At 42.2% G+C, this 21,199-nt stretch overlaps 1 protein-coding gene across 1 annotated transcript in view; it reads left to right on the forward strand.

The window, feature by feature from the left end:
* Positions 1 to 21,199, forward strand: part of LOC120366314 (isoleucine--tRNA ligase, cytoplasmic-like) — a 33,170-nt gene that overhangs the window by 6,914 nt on the left and 5,057 nt on the right. Inside the window, 7 exon segments of the mRNA XM_074395514.1 lie at positions 723 to 844; positions 1,314 to 1,416; positions 1,664 to 1,747; positions 3,989 to 4,163; positions 6,402 to 6,514; positions 8,465 to 8,560; positions 9,438 to 9,614. Coding sequence (XP_074251615.1) covers positions 723 to 844; positions 1,314 to 1,416; positions 1,664 to 1,747; positions 3,989 to 4,163; positions 6,402 to 6,514; positions 8,465 to 8,560; positions 9,438 to 9,614 — 870 coding nt within the window.

Here is a 21,199-nt window from a genome sequence, read left to right on the forward strand (position 1 = left end):
GTCAGGGCCCTTGGCTCGAGAAGGAGGATCTACAGTTCGAAGTAAGACATACCTCGTCTTAATATATGGATCGGCATAATTGCGAATAATGGGGAAGTTCTTTAGCTAATACCTGTCGTAGCAAATATATCATAAAAAATACTTTGACTTAGCGTTGAAAGGAAAACGTGCAAGTAATTGTTCGATATATGTTCCTATCAGTTCAAATATTAAATAATATAAAAGTGGAAAGGCTCCAACTTGCTTTTTATCCTGTTTCTGCTACTCCGTATATTATAAGGCTCCTATTTATTCCTTAACTGAAGGAAAATCTGCTGAGTACAAGGTCCTGTGCCTGATCCTCTCCATGCCTGATCTCATCACCTTCATCCCGTGAAGCAGGGGGTGTTTTCCCCAGTTTACAGATGAGGTTTCTGAGGTTTGGGACAGTCAGTCCTCTGTGCATATTGACTTGGCTGATATATCATTAGGTGCTCCTGTTTCTATTTTAGACATCCTTCAGAATTCTGGAGATGCTTCGGCTGGTTTTTCTGGCCACAGTCCTACAGCTATGCTTCAGGGCTGTGAGGCCATTTCTCATTCATAGGGCATGTTTTGTAACCTCATGCCCATTTCAGTGCATATTACTGTGTCGCTAACATGTTTAGTTGTTTCTCAGTATAAATGAGGTCAGTCGTTGATGACTGCACATGACTGACATGATGGCCTGTGTCTTCCTACAGGCTCCCTACACGCCTTTTCTCACTGAATTGACGTACCAGAATCTAAAGGTGCTGATTGACCCTGTTTCTGTTCAAGACAAGGACACACTCAGCATCCAGTGCCTCATGCTGCCCTGTGTTCGGTAGGAATCAGAAAATTTAAGTCTCACCTGTGCCATGGAGGGAGCGTTGCTCAAGCATGTGGAGGAGAGGAGGCATTTATTTCCCTGTTCCAGCTCCCTCTGTGCCCTGCCTCCCACCCTAGCCCCCAGTTGACATGAACTCCTCCTCAGGCTGCACGATGGGGCCCACAGTGGTACATGGTAACAGGGATGCTTGGTAGGGAACCCCGTTGCAGAGCTGTAGCATGTGGGGTGTGGGCATGCCCCATGGGGGCCACTTGGGGAGGTGCCGGGTGCTGAGGCAGGCTCGGGCTGCCGCCTCCTCCTCTGTCCCCCAGGCGGGCACTTCATTGTTCTTCCCCTTGCGCCTCATCAGGTGGGCCTGGCGACACTTGTGTAGCCTGACCCTCTTCCTCATGTAAGCATGCCTAATGTCTTGCATTTTCCTTTTAAATCTAATCTGTTTCATATTCCTACCTCTACCACTCAGAGAAGAATTGATTGATAAGAAAACAGGGAGTGCAGTATCTCGGATGCAGTCTGTGATTGAACTTGGACGAGTGATCAGAGACCTCCAAACTATTCCCATAAAGGTTTAAAATTTCACTTCTATTTTACATGGCACCGACCTAAATATTTAAGTCTTTGGGGTGTTCTCTTAATATAGAGAGCTTCCAGCAATGGCCTTTTTTCTTTTCTGCAGTGAGGGTGTAAATGACTTAGTACTAGTCCAGCCTGACTAGTCTAGAGCTTGAGGTTCAAATGAACATTTAATATTCATTTTTCTGCAGTTTAGAGGACTGGCTGCTGAGTGACCTTTCCTCTCCCTTTTCCTCCTAGTATCCTTTGAAAGAAATTGTGATTATCCATCAAGATCCAGAAGCTCTTAAAGATATCAAGTCTTTGGAGAAGTATGTCATTGAGGTAAGATGGATGATTTGTCTGTTTTGGGTACAAATAGACCTCCCTTGAGAACATTATTTTGATGAATAATCTTGAATAAAGTACACAGTGTGTAATTTATTTTTATTAATATATTCATAACAAATTTAACAATGTATGATATTTTACACTGTTCTTGGAATCAACATAAATTTGATGTAATTATTTTAAAAATGTTTTAGGATCAATCAGTTTTTTTACCTGTCACCTATCATCTTCATTCACATCTCTTCCCTGAAGTACTTTTCTTTTCTTTTTTGAGACAGAGTGTCTCTCACTCTGTCACCTAGGCTGGAGTGCAGTGGTGCGTTACCACAACCCCCACCTCCTAGGTTCAAGCGATTCTCCTGCCTCAGCCTCCCGAGTATCTGGGACTACAGGCACTGCCACCACGCCCAGCTAACTTTTGTATTTTTAGTAGAGGTGGGGTTTCACCATGTTGGCCAGGCTGGTCTTAAACTCCTGACCTCAAGTGATCTGCCCACCATTGCCTCCCAAAGTGCTGGATTACAGGCATGGGCCCCACTTCGCCTGGCCTTCTGAATTACTTTTTGATAACTACCAAAGAAACTTTGCTCGTCCAAATTATACAAGTGACAAGTGCCCTCACGTTGGTTATAAATAATCAAGGCACTAGCGTAGTGAGCCTCTTTCCACTTCATCTCTCCTGGAGTCTCACTTTCTGGCTGCTTCATAATTTATATAGTTACTCTCCTGTTGTTTGAAATTTAGGTTTCTGATTACAAACAAAAGCTACGTATGTACATATATGCATATATCACTGTGTGGATATTGGGTAGATACCAGAAGTGGAGTTTTGGGGTCAAAGTTTAAATTATAGTGTCAGTTGACTTCCTAAACATCTTTATTCCATGATTTTTAAAAAACGAATAACATTTTACCTCATCTTCTTTATGATGATAGAAAACAAATTTTTTTTTTCATTGTTTATTTGGTTCACAGGTAATACTTAAAATCATTATTGTAAAAAATATTAATTTCTGTATTTGGTTTTCAGTTGCTTGAGAATTCCAGAGAAATATTAGAAACTAAAAGTTAGATTGTAAATTCTGAAATGAGTGCCTGTGGTTATGCATAAAATAGGATTTTTTTTTTTTTTTTGAGACAGGGTCTCATTCTGTCACCCAGGCAGGAGTGCAGTGATGTGATCTTGGCTCCTACAACCTCCATCTCCTGGGCTCGGGCAATCCTCCCACCTCAGTCTCCCAAATAGCTGAGATTAGGCGTAGTAGTACAGGCTTTTGTACAGATGGGGTTTGACCACGTTACCCGGGCCAGTCTCTAACTCCTGAGCTCAAGCAGTCCTCCCACCTCAGCCTCCTGAAGTGCTGGGATTACAGGTGTGCGCCACTGAAAACATTTTAAATAAATTACTTCAGTCACTTAAAATGAGATTAATTAACGTAGCTAAATAGAATGGCAAAACTAAACATTCCATAGTATTTGCTTCAAACTATTGTTCTCATGAGATCTCATTTTCCCATCTGCTGTGCCATCACCATCCCTGCTGCATCAGTAATCCTCAGTAGCGTGACTGAAGCATGAAGTCTTCTGTTTAACTGATTCTTCTTCTTTGTTGATAGTTAAGCTTGTGGTACTCTGAAATTGCTTGCACAAAGGTTACCTCTGAGGGATGAGGTTTTTATTTCTGGTTCTGTAGTCCTTTTTCTGTTATGCTCAACTGTCTCGGTAGATCTTCATAAGAAACATTTTTTTCTTACCATACAAGTCACTGGTTTTTAAGCATATTTATAGAATTGTACAACCATCACCAGTTTTAGAACATTTTCATCATTCCAGAAAGAAACTCGGTGTTCATTAGCATTCACACACCATTTTCCCCTCAATACCTGACCACTTCCCAGCATCCATGAACCTATTTGCTGTCTCTGGGTTTGCCTTCTGTGGATATTTCTTATTAGTGGAATCACAATTTGTAATTTTTATGTCTGGCATATTTCAGCTAGCATAATGTTTTACATTAATTTATGTTATAGCATGTATGAGTGCTTCAGTCCTTCATATTGCTAAATATTTCATTTGCATGTGTCTACAGTATTATTTTATCCATTCATGGTTGATGGACACTTGAACTGTTCTTACTTTCCAGCTGATGGGAATAATGTTGCTGTGGACATATGTTTTTATGTCAACATACGTTTTCATTTATCATTTTTGTTTCCTCTTGTGCAATAACTATAGAAATTGAATGTTCGAAAAGTTACACTGTCTACAGATGAAAACAAGTATGGCATTCAGCTAAGAGCAGAACCAGATCACATGGTCCTGGGGAAGCATCTGAAGTGAGCCTTTAAGGCAGTGATGACATCCATCAAGCAGCTGAGCAGTGAGGAGCTGGAGCAGTTCCAGAAAACTGGTAGGTTTCTATACAGACAAGGGCACACCATTCATGTACTCAGGCTGAGGGATATTTTGTATTTACGTTATTGTTTGACTTTAAAATTACGTTCTTTTGGTTGTATTTTCTTTTTTTTGAGATGGAATCTCACTCTGTCGCCCAGCCTGGAGTACAGTGAGTACAGTGGCACAGTCTTAGCTCACTGCAACCTCTGCCTCCCAGGTTCAAGCGATTTTCCAGCCTCAGCGTCCCGAGTAGCTGGAATTACAGGCATGTGCCACCACACCTAGCTAATTTTTGTATTTTTAGTAGAGATGGTATTTTGCCATGTTGGCCAGGCTGGTCTCGAACTCCTAATCTTAGGTGATCCACCTGCCTCAGCCTCCCAAAGTGCGGGATTATAGGTGTGAACCACTGCACTGGGCCATCCTTTTCTTAAATAAAACTTTTTTTCTGTTCATAAAAATATTTATTATTATATATATATATATTTTTTTTTCCTTGAGATGGAGTCTCACACTGTTGCTGGGTATGACAGTGGCATGATCTCTGCTCACTGCAACCTCTACCTTCCAGGTTCAAGCAATTCTCCTTGCCTCAGCCTCCTAAGTAGCTGGGATTACAGGCACCTGCCACCTTGCCCAGCTTTTTTTTTTTTTTTTTTTGGTGTGGGTGTTTTTTTTTTTTTAGTAGAGGCAGGGTTTCTCTATGTTGGCCAGGCTGGTCTTGAAATCCTGATCTTATGATCTGCCTGCATCAGCCTTCCAAAGTGCTGGGATTACAGGTGTGAGCCACTGCACCTGGCCGTAAGTAATTTTTATGATTTAGAAAGAAAACAGCTGGGTACAGTGGCTCACACCTGTAGTCCTAGCACTTTGGAAGGCCCAGGTGGGCAGATCACTTGACATCACTACAGGCACATATTAACGACAGTTGGGTGTGGTGATATGCACCTGCTATCCCAGTTACTTTGAGGGCTGAGGTGGGAGGATCCCTGCAGCCTAGGATAATTTTTGTCCTTACTCTCATGGTGCTCGCTGACATTAAAGATTTGGGAAAATCATTATGGTTTTGATAAATGCTATAAAGGGAAAATATAGGGTAGCATAAAAACATGTATCGGGGTACCTAACCAAATGATGGGATTAGGAAAGGGAAATTAGCCCCATCTCGCCACCCCTCTACAGAGCATTTCAGGGTGCCCAAAAATTTGCAGCTGTGCTGTGATTAGAATCATAACATGGTTTGAGTGTGGCTGTCTGACATCCTGCGGCTATTTGGGGCACAAGCTGTTCATTATTAGGAATTCCTCTGAAGTTGAAAATCGTAAGCTGGGAGATATCATGAGAAGAGAGATTTAAGGATTCATAAATCAGATGAATGGCTAAGGAAATTGGGGGAAATGTCCCTAAGATTCTTCAAATATTTAGATATAATAAAAACATAAGACATTAGCAGCTAGAACTCGTTATTTTTAATTACTAATCAACTCAAAATATTAAAATAGAAAACTTACAAACCTTGAAGTCACAAATCTAAATTGTTTCACCAGATAGCCACAGCATCAAAAATTTCTGAAGTCAACGTTATTTGAAATTGAAAGCCTAGTTTCTAAATTTTAGTTTCTGAGTAAACTGTTCTGCACTGATGAAAACAAAATCGTTTTTTGGAACACAGTGACAAAGTAAACATAAACATAACACAAGTTCTCAGAGCCCAAAAAAGTCATTATCGATGACAACAGTGGGTCTCCCTGTCGCAGTGGGTGTTGTCCTCAGCAGCTGTGCACATGTCTGCCTCCCTGAGCAGGGGTGATGCTCAGTACTACACACTGCCTGTCTCATTTTAGCCTCACCACACCTTGCTCAGCATGTCATGCAACCAGCTAATAGTGGACCTAAGTTCACTTTAAAGACTGTGTTTCCTTCATTACATCCTGCTGCTCTGTGTTTATGGTGAGCATTTGTTACCTCTAGGTGCCTTCCCTTAGCCTTGTCATGTCTGTGGACCTGAGAGTTTATGTAAAACTTGATATTGGTGATGACTTAACTGTCTTCAAGGTAGTGTAGTGTAGTCCAAAGAAAGTTTGTCGTATCTTGGCCACAACCATGACATGAGTCAGAGGAAAATGTTCTCTTGAAACCTCTGTGGCTTTGCCGTTGCGAAATTTTTATAAAGAAGGGGCATAATACACGGGTAGTGGCACAGCTTGAAGAAGAAGGGAAGCTGATTAACAGGGTATCTGCTTCTCCATAGGGACCATTGTTGTGGAAGGCCATGAATTGCATGACGAAGACATCCGCCTCATGTACACCTTTGATCAGGCCACAGGTGGGACTGCACAATTTGAAGCACACTCAGATGCTCAGGTATTTTTCTGTTTCCTAAAACATTTCTTTACCAAGAGATGATAGCATAAGAGGAGAAAGCATTTGCCTGTGCCTTTCCTGATAATGTTGACAGTTTGTCTCAGGGTAAAATAAACCAGTTACTTGGTTTAGGTTGCCTTTGTTAAACTAATATATCATTGTGCCTTTAACACATGCATTTGTTTAATGAATACATAAGTATCTTGTGCTTTCTCCATGTAATTGTCTCACGCGTGGGGTTGCACAAAAATGAACCCTTCACGCTGGGCGTGGTGGCTCACACCTGTACTTCCAGCACTTTGGAAGCCGAGGCAGGCAGATCACGAGGTCAGGAGATCGAGCCCAGCCTGGCTAAGATGGTAAAACCCAGTCTGTGTTAAAAATACAAAAAATTAGCCGGGCATGGTGGCACGTGCCTATAGTCCCAGCTACTCAGGAGGCTGAGGCAGGAGAATCACATGAACCTGGGAGGCAGAGATGGCAGTGAGCCGAGATTGCACTACTGCACTCTGGCCTGGGCAACAGAGGGAGACTCTTGTCTTAAAAAAAAAAAAAAAGTGAACCTTTCAAGGAGTTAGTCAAGAACATATGAAATTAAGCCACTGCTTAGTATTCTACCTGATAAGTTACTGGTAGAAATAAGTACACAGAGAGCTCCTATCCAAAAATTGGTGTAGAGGTGAAAGTGGTCAGGAAACACTCCTTGAAGAGAATATTCAGGCTGTTTTTTATTCTGGTGTCAATATTTTTTGCCATGATGGAAAAGAGACTAACTCCTTGCAATCTTGACCAGATATCCCCAGTTGGCATAGTTGTAAGATCTCGCGTGTGGGATTGGGGATATCTGTGCTTAGCATACCATTTGCAGGGGGAGGGTAGAGCAGCACCTCCGTGAAAGGAAGGTCGACCTCCTCAGTCCTTTACCCAGGCGCTTAAGTTAGATGTGTACAGAACTCCCCGTGGGCAGACAGTGGCAAGGAGTCAGAGGTATCGAAGCTGGGAAAGAATGCAAGGGAAGGCAGGGAGGAGGTTTGTAAACACTTGACAGTGGGCAGTTCTTCCTCGTTACAACAGATGTTAGGGGCCTGAAAAGTTGTCCACACTTAAAAAGTGTGATCATGTGATGCTACTGAGTTTCTTGACGTGGCTTAGATGTTGTAGTGGGCTTGGTAGCCCTGCACTGAGTGGAGTTTTGAGTTTATCATTCATTTCATTACCTCTGATGCCTTTGTGAAGTGAGTCATTTCTTAACTTCTGTTTTTGCTCAAAGATAGATGATGCCTAATTTACAAGTCTTTTGTAGAGTGTATTCTACTCTGCAATGTGCTGTGTAACAGAAGTGGTGGTGTCATTATTGCTATATCATAATCAATAACCTTCAGAATAAATAGAAACATTAACCTTAGCAAAAATATGGCAGTTTAAATTAAGTCAAAAGTTTTGTGGTTCATTGTAGAATTGGTCTTTTGTCATTCTGACAAACCTAAAGATCACAGGGGTCATGGTATAAGAAAGTCACTTGGAGTTGACTGCTGTGAGGCCTTTGGTCCACCTGTTGTGGCCTGAAAAGCTGTGCTGCTCCGAGGGCTTCGTGATTATTGATCTTACTTATAAGAAGAGTTGATATTATTTCTTAGATGGCCGAAAAGCAGAGTCATGTGAGGGACTCAAGAGGTGGTTTCAGGGCATTTCCTGTGAGCAGCACCCTACAAAAAAAGAAGGAACAAAAAGCTGCACACCTTTCTCCAGAGACAGAGGACTGGCTGGTTATGAAGACGCACCTGGATAATAAACTAGATTAATTCTATTGCTTTTGCTCATTTGTGTGAACACATAGTGCTTCATTAAAGAGTCTCCAGATTAAGTTTTAAATGGCATTTTGCTGAGTTGGGAAGAAGTGTTTCTCCTATTTGATTGTCATGGTGTGGTATGCACTGTTCATTCCCACAGACTGTGGTCCTCTTAGATGTCACTCCTGACCAGTCAATGGTGGATGAAGGAATGGCTCAGGAAGTCATCAATCGCATACAGAAACTTCGCAAAAAGGTTAGTTTGTCAGTTAACAAAAAGCTACTGTTTTGGCATTTTGGTTGTTGGGGGAAGATAGGAGAGGCAGGTAATACAAACCGTAGTGATCAGTGCATGATAGTCACTGATGTACAGTCTGTTTAGATTGTATTCTGCAGGAAAGTCACTCCTCTTCCCCTCCCCACATGTTCAATCCCAAGCTGTAGCTTTCAGCCAACCTGTGCTTTTTTCCATTCTTTTTTAGTTCCATTGAGCTTCTGTGATATAGCCCCTGTGACTGGGGCAGAGGTAATCAGAGATGATAGTGTCTTTGCAGAAGGGCAGAGCTGCAGTCAGCATAGACAGGCTTCTAGCTTAGGGGAGGTTCCTGGGTCTGGACAGAGTGGGGTAGTTTTTCCTCATTAGAGAACTGAGGAATACACACAGTGCTCATCCTGGAGAGCCGAGCGAGGGGCTGCCAAGCCCCTGCCAGTGAGAGAATCAGGAATTTCTTGCCCTGCAGAGGGCAGTGACAGCTGCCACACGTCTTGCTTCCCAGGCGGTTCAGGATCTGAGGAGGCTGTTCCAGCAGATAAGAGGGTGCTTGTGACCACTGAATCAGTTCAGAACTTTGTTAAGTGGATTCTGAGTTATTTCTTGGTTTCAGCATTCATGAGGCACTGATTGTGTCAGGAAAAGAAACATGCCCTATCCCCAAAGATGGGGGAAAGGACACAAAGGTAATCCTGTACTGCAGTGCAGTTAGTCTCATAGATCACCCAGCAGGGAGGGACGGGTGACTGCCCTTCTGTGATGATTCAGCATGGGATCCGTAGCCCTTCTTCAACAGTACCTTCTTTAAGTTCTGATTAATAGAATGTACTTTCCTTTTAAAATTTTATGTGTGTGCTTTCAGTGCCATCTGGTTCCAACTGATGAAATCACAGTGTATTACAACGCAAAGTCTGAAGGAAGATACCTGAATAACATTATTGAAAGCCACACAGAGTTTATATTTGCCACCATAAAGGCTCCCTCGAAACCATATCCAGTTCCTCCTTCAGATAAAATCCTTATTCAAGAAAAAACACAGGTGAGTGCTGAGTTCCACTGAACTGCCAAAAGGTTTCAGATTAGGTTTACCTTATGTACTCGCGTGTGGATATTCTGTCCCCCGGTAGAGATTGGCACAGCACTCAGTCTTGAGGTCTTGCTCTGGACAATAGTGGGTGGAGCTAGAGAGTGGAAGCTCAGAAAAGATGGAGGGAGGATAGAAGGCAGAACTGTTCTCACAACAGTTCTCTTGAGGAAGGTAGCCAGGAGAGTAGATGAGCTTTGCCCAGAAATAAAATGGCTGTGTGGGCCTGTTTTTCTAAAACTGGCAAAGTCAGTGTGTGGATTCTGGTAATTATCATTAAAAGTAAACAGCAATAGGCTTGAAAAACATTTAGTTCTTCAGGTAGTGGGTTCTCCATAACATTACAATACCAAAAAAGAAAAAATCACAATAGCATTTTCTGTTGTTATATCTAGGAATTTTAGATATGCTTATGAAAGTCGGATATTAAGGTAGGGAAGATACGGGCTTATAACTTACAAGTAGATCGTTTAGGCCAGGCGCAGTGGCTCATGCCTGTAATCGCAGCTACTCGGCAGGCTGAGGCGGGAGAATCGTTTGAACATGGGAGGTGGGGGCTGCCGTGAGCCGAGATCACATCACTGCTTGGGTGACAGAGCAAGACCCTGTCTCAAAAAAAAAAAAAAAAAGGTAGATCATTTAAAACATATCTCAGTCACTTACTTAGTTATTTTCTCCTGTCTCGTTATTTCTATGGGACAAGGAGGACAAGACAAGAAGGGGCTGACCGTGGCCATTTATATTTTCAGTGAGGCGAGTTGTAATGTAGTTTCATTTTCTGTTTTGCATATTGTGTAATTTTTTTACTTTTTTTTAAGTGAGCATATATTTTTAAGAGAGCAGAATAAAAGGCGAAAAAAAGGGTTATAAATTGTAGCTTTTGACTCTTTGAGTAACGAGATTGAGTATGTTCTCAGTTGTACACTGTAGGACCTAGGACCCCACAGAGTCGTGAGGTTTGTCTCATGCTGTTCTGAGTCACAGGAGCAGAGAAATAAAGAGACAGGACACAGAAGTACAAGGAAAACGCAGCTGGGCTCGGGGCCACGCCACCTGTAAGTGGAGTCAGGCGAGGACCCGAATGTCCAGAAGCATGAGTGTTCATTGTGTATAGGTTAGGAGGCAGGGCAGTGAGTGAAATCATCTTGAAGGATAGTGATAGGGTCGTGAGCAATAAAACATGGGGTCCACCCCCATTCGGTCACCTAGGCCAGGAGGTGGACAGTGCGCAGCAAGGGGCCTGTTCCCATGAAGGCAAGGGCCGTGTGCAGTAAGGGGTCCACCCCCATTAGGTCACCGAGGCTTGAAGGAGGGCCGTGTGCAGTGAAGAGGGTGTAGTGTGCAATACTTCTATCTACGGGCAAACAACTTCTAAGAAGATTTATAGGAGGATGCTTTAAGTCACGTAGCAGTGACAGTTGTCAAGGTGGAATGGCTCATGCCTGTAATCCCAGCACTTTGGGAGGCCAAGGCAGGTGGATTACTTGAGGTCAGGAGTTTGAGACTGTTCAGTACCAGCCCCAGCCCCATTCATTGGTGCCCTTAGTCCTGGTGGTTGGCCCCAAGCTCTGGGCTCCAAACACTTTTATTATGTGCATAATTCATTGATCTTATGGGTGTGGAAGGGGAGGGTGAAGGGGTAGGTAAGATGGTGGGGAGTACTTGAGATGCTTCTAAGACATGCTAAACTAGTGCTCTGATTGTTAGCAGGGTACAGCTGCGTCAGAAGCCTGGCACGAGGAGCCACCCTGTCTGACCCCACCCAATGCATCAAGGGGCTTTTATCTCCTGAACATTGAGGGCATAGAGCAATTAAAACCATTCCATATTCCAAGAACCTAGGCAGAGGTGGAGGTGTTCCATAATCTCTTACCTGCAAGGCTTTTCTCCTCCTTGCCAGCTCCCATCTACAAAGACCCTCCCAGATCTTGTGAGCAGGGGTTGCCTCCCTTCTCAGAGATCTTTGCATAAGCCCTCTTTACCAGACCCTCATACATTCTCCCATGTTGAGAAGGCATTCGTAGGACTAGAGCAGTATTGCCTGCTCTGCAACCACCCTGTTGTTTCCTGGTGTTACTTTGCTCTCAGGTGGTCTTTATAACCTTAGACCTCCTGTTGCTGCTTGATTTCTAATTAACTGCACCAATAATATAGTTTAGTTTGGTACATAAACAAGTGTACTTTGAACCAAACAAGCTTATAATTATTTAGCTATATTTAACATAGGTCTCCCCCTGGCCATCTTGACCCACAGAGACTAGCCTGACCAACATGGTAAAACCCGGTCTCTACTAAAAATCCAAACATTAGACAGGTGTGGTGCTGGGCACCTGTAATCCCAACTACTTGGAAGTGTGAGGCATGAGAATTGCTTCAATCTGGGAGGTGGAGGTCACAGTGCGCTGAGATATTTTTCGTCAATAACTGCTCTACTCTAGCCAGACACCATGGAAAAAACTATGGTCCCATCACCACCCATACCAGCAAAGGCCAATTAGGTAACCTGGCCTTGACCCTTGCCAAGCTGAAGACCCCCCTGTCACAGGGGTATCAGAGAAGACCAAGTAGGGAGTTGGGACTTTCATCCTAGTGGGGCAGTAATGAGTCCCTCTGCCCAGTGGTGTCAGTGGAGGCCACATGGGAAGCCTGGATTTCTGTCTTCTTTGGGCTGTAACAGGGCATCCCTCCCATTCACAAATGCATGGCAGCAGTGAGACCACATACTACCAGCACCTCCTCTGCGGTGTCAGTAAAGGTATGCGTGAAACCCAAACAGGATAAAGCCAAGAGAATCCACATCAACATATATCATAACCAAACTTCTGAAAACCGAAGACAAAAAAATGTCTTGTATGCAGTGAAAGATATAACACCTAACGTAGAGGGGAAGAACAATTCAAATGATACTGGATTTATCATTAGGAACCACAGAGGCCAGAAAAAGAAAAGGCGGCATTTTTCAAGTGCTGAAAGATAAGTACTGTCTACCAAGAATTCTGTATCAATCAGACATATCCTTCAGGATGATGGGAACATCAAGACATTCTCAAATGAAAGAAAACTAAAAGAATTTATTGGCAACAGTCCGGTCCTAAAAGTAGCCGAAGGAAGTTCTTAACACAGAAAGGAAATAATAAAGGGGAATCCAGAAACATCAGGAAGGTAAAATGGAAAATGAAAATAGAGGATAATTCAATTGACTTTCATTCCTCTCATGGGTACAACAAGCACTGTATCGTTTTTTGATGTGATTCTCTGTGTCTGTACACTGAGGCCTGAACATCACCAGTGGGTTCTTGGGTCCTGCAACTAAGTGAAAGGATGTACTGTGTGCCATGGGAACTTAACTCCTGTGGTAAAGTTGGTTTATTATACAGTACATCATTCTGCTTAAAGTCACAGTTTCCAAGAACCTACCAGCAACATTACGTAAGGACTTACTGAACATATGATAGTTAAGACAGTTACAAAGGAGACCAGTTTTCTACATGTATCACAAACTGGTAAACAACTGACACCAATGAACCTTAGGAAGTTATGTTTATATTAGGTACTACTTGGAGTTACCAGTAAGAAAAGACTATACCCCAGGATACATAGAAAACCCTAGAAAAATAAAAAATGGAATTCTAAAATATGTTTAAGTAACTGTGGTAGTCCATTTTTCTTTTTTTCTTTTCTTTTTTTTTTTTTTTTTTTTTTTTGAGATGGAGTTTCGCTCTTGTTACCCAGGCTGGAGTGCAATGGCGCGATCTCGGCTCACCGCAACCTCCGCCTCCTGGGTTCAGGCAATTCTCCTGCCTCAGCCTCCTGAGTAGCTGGGATTACAGGCACGCGCCACCATGCCCAGCTAATTTGTTGTATTTTTAGTAGAGACGGAGTTTCCCCATGTTGACCAGGATGGTCTCGATCTCTTGACCTCGTGATCCACCCGCCTCGGCCTCCCAAAGTGCTGGGATTACAGGCTTGAGCCACCGTGCCCGGCCGGTAGTCCATTTTTCATTGCTATAAAGGAATACCTGAGGCTGGATAGTTCGTAAAGAAAGTTGATTTGGCTCACAGCTCTGCAGGCTGTACAAGAAACACGGCACCAGCATCTGCTTCTGGTGGGGGCCTCGAGAAGCTTTTACTCTGCTTTACAGGAGGTGAAGTGGGAGCAAGTGTATCACATGGTGAGAGAGGGAGCAAGATAGAAGCCAGGCTCTTAAACAACCAGCTATCGCATGAATGAACAGAGTGAGAGCTCATTACTGCAACAAGGCTACCAAGCCATTCATGAGGGATCTGTCCCAGTGACCCAAACACCTCCTACTAAGCGCCACTTTTCAACATTGAGGATCACATTTCAACATGAGATTTGGAGGGGAACAAACATCCAAACTCTATCAGTAACCCACAAGAAGCTAGGAGAGAAAACAATCAGAACAAGTACGCCAGGCACAGTGGCTCATGCCTGTAATCCCAGCACTTTGGGAGGCCGAGACGGGCAGATCACCTGAGGTCAGGAGTTCAAGACCAGCCTGGCCAACATGATGAAACCCCACCTCTACTAAAAATGCAAAAATTAGCCAGGCATGGTGGCAGGTACCTGTAGACCCAGCTACTCAGGAGGCTGATGCAAGAGAGTTGCTTGAACTAGAGAGGCAGAGGGTTGTAAGTGAGCCAAGATCACGCCACTGCACTCTAGACTGGGTGACAGAGCGAGACTGTGTCTCAAAACAAACAAACAAACAAAAAAGAACAAAAGATTGGCAGAATTATTACAAACACATTAGCCAAATATGTGCTGTCTGGAAGAAACTTTAATGATACAGGTGAGTTGAAAGTAAAAGGGTAGAAAAATATATACCATGCAAACAGTAATCAAAAGAAGCAGGAATGGTCATGGTTGTATTAGATGAAACAGACTTCAGAGCAGAGAAAATTACCAGGGGCATTAAATAATGATAGACATGTCAGTACACAAAGAAAACAGAGTGACCCTAAATTTATATGCATCTAACAAAGGAGCCACCAAATACGTGAAATAAAAAGATACAAACATTAAAGAAGAAATAGACAAATCCACAACTATAGTTGGAGACTTCAGCATACCTTTTGCAGTAATCAATAGACCACTTAGTACACCTCACCCAAAAATAGCAGAATATAAATTATTTTCGAGCTCTCACAGAACTTAGATACATTATAACCTGGGCCATAAAGCAAACCTCCACCAATTAGTAGAGTTGAAATCAGAGTGTGCTATCTGATCACAGTAGAATCAAACAATTAGTAGTAGAACAATAAAAGGAAAATCTCCACACTCTCAAAAATGAACAACATACTTTTAAATTATCCGTGATTAGGGAAGAAGTCTCAAGAGGAAAAAAACACAGAACTAAGTGAAAAGGAAAATATGACGTCAAAATATGTGGCATGTGGCTAAAGCAGTCCTGAGAGGGAAATCTGTTCTACTAAAATCTGAAAGAAAGATGGTTTTAAATCATAGTAAGGTCTAAACTCAAGAAACTAGATAGGAAAGAAAATAAAATAAATGCAAAGTAAGAAGGAAAGAAATGAAGAGAAGAAATCAGTGCAATTGAAAATAGGAAAATGAGAGAAAATATGATACAAAAATCTAGTTCTTACCAAAAAATTCAGGAAAATTAATCTCTAGTGAGACTAATAAAAGGGAAAGAAAACACAGTTGCATATCAGGAATAAAAAGAATTATCAGTGCAGACTGCAGAAATCAAGAAGATACACAAATACTATGAATAAATCTCCGTATGTAAGTCTCACAACTGAGATGAAGCAAACCAATTTTTGTTTTCTTTCTTTGAGACAGGGCCTCACTCTGTCTCCCAGTGCGGCATGCAGTGGTACGATAGCTCACTGCCACGTCCACCTCTTGGTTCAAGCAATTCTCGTGCCTCAGTCTCCTGAGTAGCTGAAATTACAGGTGTGCAACACCACGCCCGGTTAATTTTTGTATTTTTTGTAGAAATGGGGTTTCACCCTGTTGGCCAGGCTAGTCTCAAACTCCTGGCCTCAAGTGATCTGCTCTCCTTGGCCTCCCAAACTGCTGGGATTACAGGTGTGAGCCACTGTGCCTGGTCTGACATGAACCCTCTCTCTGAAAAGCACAAACTACTACAATTCACACGATATAAAATAGATCATTTTAATAGCCCTATAATTATTAAGGAGACTGAATACATAACTTAAAATCTCTAAACTAATCTCCAGGCCCAGTTTCACTGGAGAATTCTTACCAGAATTAAGACCAGTTCTACACAGATTCATCCAGAAAATATAAGAGGAGGGAACATGTTACTCATTTTATGTGATGATTACCCTGCGATCAAAACCAGATAAAGATAGTATTAAGAAAAAAGATAGGTTAAGCACCATGGCTCATGCCTGTGATCCCAGCACTTTGGGAGGCTGAGGCCGGTGGATCGCCTGAGGCCAGGAGTTTAAGAGCAGCCTGACCAATATGGTTAAACCTCGTCTCTACTAAAAATACAAAAATTAGCAGGGCATGGTTGAGCATAGTAAACCGTGGTAGGATTTAAAAGTTGTATATCAACATTATATATTCTTACATATTCTTACCCAAGTCACATGAACTTGAAAATCATTTCTGTTAGTTTCTATATTGCTGAGAGAATGCTTAATTTATGTTGTGCTTATTTTTCTTTAAACCAATTAAATAGAAATATTTCATGAATTAATTTTTGACAGTGCCATCTGGAAGTAGAAAAATAACACACGTCACATACCTACCTGCACAGGCATATACAAACACACAGACAAGCAGACTTCATAGCTTTCATTTGAAAACTGTAGCCACGTACCAGGTACTGTAATATAAAACACACTAGTTTATGAAACAATAACTGGATCAAAAGTACGTTTCCAGCAGATGGAATAAGTTAAGGTTGCTTGCTCATGTGGCCAAAGTGTTCTACTAGTATTTTTGGAAAAGTCTTAAGATTTTTCATTTCAACATTAAACAAAGAGTTTTAAAGCCTTGACACAAAAGCACTGACCATAGAAGGGAAATGATATGTGGAACTAAATGAAAATTTAGGTTTTGCTTTGAACATCCTGTAAAAGGATGAAAAACAAGCTATAGACTGGGAGAAAATCTTTATAAATAATATATTTGACAAAGGACATATCTAGAATGTATAAAGATATCTTAAATCTCAACAGTGAAGAAAAATCAAGTTTCAAAATAGGGTAGAGATATGAACAGACATCCATCAAAGGGAATATGTAAATGACAGAAATGTACATGACAGTATTTAATGTCATTAGCCATTAGGAAAATACAAGTTGAAATCACATGGTGATCTTACTAGACACCTCGGAATGACGAAAATTAAAAGTAGTGACAGCACCAAATGCTGTCTCTCATACATTGCTGGTGGGAATATAGAACAGTGCGGCCACTCTGGAAGATAGTTTGGCATTGTCAGGAAACTAAATATGTGTTTTCTGAATGACTCAACAGTTGCGCTCCTATGCGTTTATCCCAGAGAACTGAAAACTACGTTCACCGACACATGAATGTATATACTACTTGTATTCATAATAGCCCCAAAATGTAGACAACCCAGATATTCTTCAGCAGATAAATGGTTCAACAAACTGTGGTATAGCCATATCATAGCACATAACACAGTAATAATAAAAAGGAACAAGTATCAGTTAGCACAGCAACTTATTTTAATCTGTAGAAATTGATGCCAGATGAGGCCAGACACAGTCATGCCTGTAATCCCAGCACTTTGGGAGGCTAAGGCAGGCAGACCACGTGAAGTCAGGAGTTTGAGACCAGCCTGGCTAACATGGTGAAACCCTGTCACTACTGAAAAAATACAAAAATTAGCCAAGCGTGTTGGTGGGTGCTTGTAATCCCAGCTACTTGGGAGGCTGAGACACGAGAATTGCTTGAATCCGGGAAGTGGAGGTTTCAGTGAGCCGAGGTCACGCCACCGCACTCCAGCCTGGGTGACAGAGCTAAACTCCATCTCAAAAAAAAAGAAAAGAAAAATTGATGCCAACTGAAAATAGTCTGAAAACATTCCATACTTTATTATTGCATTTACATAACATGTTTTAAATGATAAAATTATAGAAATGGCGACTGTTATTTGCCAGGGATTAAGGAGGGAATTGGCCTGGAAGGGAATTGGGTGTGGATATTAAAAGGGAACACGAAGATTCTTGCGGTTGTGGAACTGCTCTGGATCTTAATGATGGTAATGGGTACAGGATTTTAAACGAGTGATAAAGATGCATAGAACTAAGCATACCCACACATACACATGCCCCAGTGAGTAAAAGTAAAACTGAGGCAATCTGAATAGGATTGGTGGATTACATCAATGTCAGTATGCAGTTTGTGTTATATACTGTAGTTTTGTAAAATGTCACCATTGGGGGAAACTGGGCAAAGGGCCCCATGGTACCTCTCTACGTGCATTTGGCTCTACAATGAACTCAAAATGTCTAAACATATTAATAAAGTAAATACCTGTACCTGAATCTAAGGTGCAGAACAAATCGACTTCAGGGGCCAGATACTGTTTTTAACCAACCTGAGCCATGGGGATTTACAGTGAGCACAAAATGAAAAATGAGAATCATAAATACAAAGATTTGTACCTAGAAAAAGACAAGAACAGATTGCCTGGTCAAGGTCTATGCCTGGATCATATCGACCAAGGATGCCAAAACACATACCAAGGATGGAAATAGATATATAGATATATATACATATAGATATCGATTTATATGTCTATATATAGACAGATATAGATCTCTCTATATATAGATAGATCGATGTATAGATAGATAAATAGATACAGTGTATATTTGGGGAAAAAGGAAAAAATTAGGGCTTGAACCCCTTTGTATCCCTTTTGCTCAAATTTAACATTTTAGTTTTACTTGTCTGATGTGTTATTTGTGACTTTTTAGGTGGAATATTGGTTCTGGAAAATCCAAAAGGTGATAATAGGTTGGACCTTTTAAAACTGAAGAGTGTTGTCAGTAGCGTTTTTGGTGTGAAAAATGCAGACCTGGCTGTCTTCCATAATGAAACAAGTATGTGCAAAGTGAGAAGAGCCTGTGTTTTGACTTGAGGTCAAGATCTTAATTTGCTGTCAATTGTACTATATACCTTTTGCATTTTTCCTAATCTTGAGTCACGGCCCAGCTATTCAGCAGTGCCTGCCTGCAGTGTCTGTTCATGCCTCCTCACAGTGTGATGTGACTGGAAAGCCCGGACCGAATGGCTGTAATCCTCCCCTCTCACCTGTTTACCAGCTGGTGGGCTTCAGGCTTCAGAGTCCTCCCTGGTGAGGTTGTTTTTGTTTTTGAGACGGGGTGTCACTCTGTCACCCATGCTACAGGACAGTGATGCAATCATAGCTCACTGCAGCCTCGACCTCCTGGGCTCATGAATCCTCCTGCCTTGACCTCCCAAGTAACTGGAAGTACAAGCATGCACCACCATGCCCGGCTAATTTTGTTTAATATATGTTGTTTTTTTTTTTTTTTCAGAGAGACTAAGTCGCACTATGTTGCCCAGTCTGGTCTTGAACCCAGGGCCTTAAGCAATCCCCCTGCCTTGGCCTCCCAAAGTGCTGGGATTCCAGGTGTGAGCTACCACGCCCAACCTGGGTTTTAACTTTATTAAACGTAATGCCTGAATCTCACTACATGTGGATTCTCAATAAAGCAAACCTGAAAAATATTTGAAAGAATTATAGATGCATTCTCCCACTGTTACCTATTGAATTCTGACCTCTGACAAAAAAGATATGTCATAACCTTGTACCTCTGAATGTGGCCCTTGGAAATAGGATTATTGCAGATGTAATTTATTAGGGTGAGGTCATATTGCAGTGGCATGGGCCTCTAATCCGGTATGACTGTTGTCCTTATAAGAAGGTGGCTATAGGCCGGGCACGGTGGCTCAAGCCTGTAATCCCAGCACTTTGGGAGACCGAGGCGGGTGGATCACGAGGTCAAGAGATCGAGACCATCCTGGTCAACATGGTGAAACCCCGTCTCTACTAAAAATACAAAAAAAGTAGCTGGGCATAGTGGCATGTGCCTGTAATCTCAGCTACTCAGGAGGCTGAGGCAGGAGAATTGCCTGAACCCAGGAGGCGGAGGTTGAGGTGAGCTGATATCGTGCCATTGCACTCTAGCCTGGGTAACAAGAGCGAAACTCCTCTCAAAAAGAAAAAAGAAAAAGGTGGCTATGTGAAGACATAGAGACACACAGAGAAAATGCCCTGTGATGACAAAGGCAGAGATTGGAGTTATACACAGCTACAAGCCAAGAAACAGCAAAGATTGTCAGGAGCCTCTAGAAGATAGAAAGAGGCAAAGAAAGATTTGCCTACAGGTTTCAGACAGAGTACATCTGACCACACTTTGATTTCGGACTTCTGACGTCCAGAACTTTGAGACCGTAAATTTGTTTTATATTAATTCCCTGGCTGCTCCAACTCCCCACATCCCCAGTTTGTGGGACTTTATTATGACAGCCTCAGAAAACTAATACTCACTTTACAAATCTGAAGGCTCATTTGCAGAAACGTTAAAAAAAATTTTTTTTAAGACGGTCTTGCTCTGTTGCCCAGGCTAGAGTGCAGTGATAACAATCTCGGCTCACTGCAACCTCCACCTCCCAGGTTCAAGTGATTCTCCTGCCTCAGCCTCCCAAGTAGCTGGGATTACAGGCATGCTTCACCATGCCTGGCTAATTTTGTATTTTTAGTAGAGATGAGGTTTCTCCTTGTTGGTCAGACTGGTCTCAAACTCCTGACCTTAGGTGATCTGCCCACCTTGGCCTCCAACCTGCTGGGATTACAGGTGTGAGCCATCACACCCAGCCCAGAAACTTTTAAATAACTTAAAAGAAGAAATGCAAATGGCCAACTAAGGAACAACTGGTGCATCTGAATGGTAATCAGGAACTTGCAAGATAGTACCACAGTGAGGTACTATTAACTGCCACCAGATTGGCAAAAACTAGAAGAATCTGACAGGATCACGTGTTGTCAGAGATGTTATATAATAGGAACTCTCATTGACTGCTGGCTTATGAATTGTTGGAACCACTGGAAAAGTGTTTGCCATTGTATCCATTAAAGTTGGGCTAGGAGACGCAAAAGCAATGTGGGAGAAACTGAGTAAAGGTCTATAAAAAGAGATCAAGTTGGAAGTCTGAGAAAAATCTCTAACTGGGGTCCACCAAGGTGATGGGTAAGTCAGCAGAAAGCTAGGTCTCTGCCTGAAGTCGCTGTAGGATAAGAAGTAGAGAAAAGCAAAAACAGGCTGGAGCGCACATCTGTCTAACCGCATCTGACACTGACAGGCAGATGTCTTACAGAAGAAACTGCTGGTACACTTTGCCAGAGAGTTGCACACGTTCCTGGCCTGGAAGCCAGAAGAGTAGAGGCAGGAACATGGGCTGTGCACTGTCCCACTTAACCCAATAAGTCAGCAGGTCCACAGCAACCTGAGAA

Source organism: Saimiri boliviensis, chromosome 2, assembly GCF_048565385.1.
Source record: "Saimiri boliviensis isolate mSaiBol1 chromosome 2, mSaiBol1.pri, whole genome shotgun sequence".
Lineage (NCBI taxonomy): Eukaryota > Metazoa > Chordata > Mammalia > Primates > Cebidae > Saimiri > Saimiri boliviensis.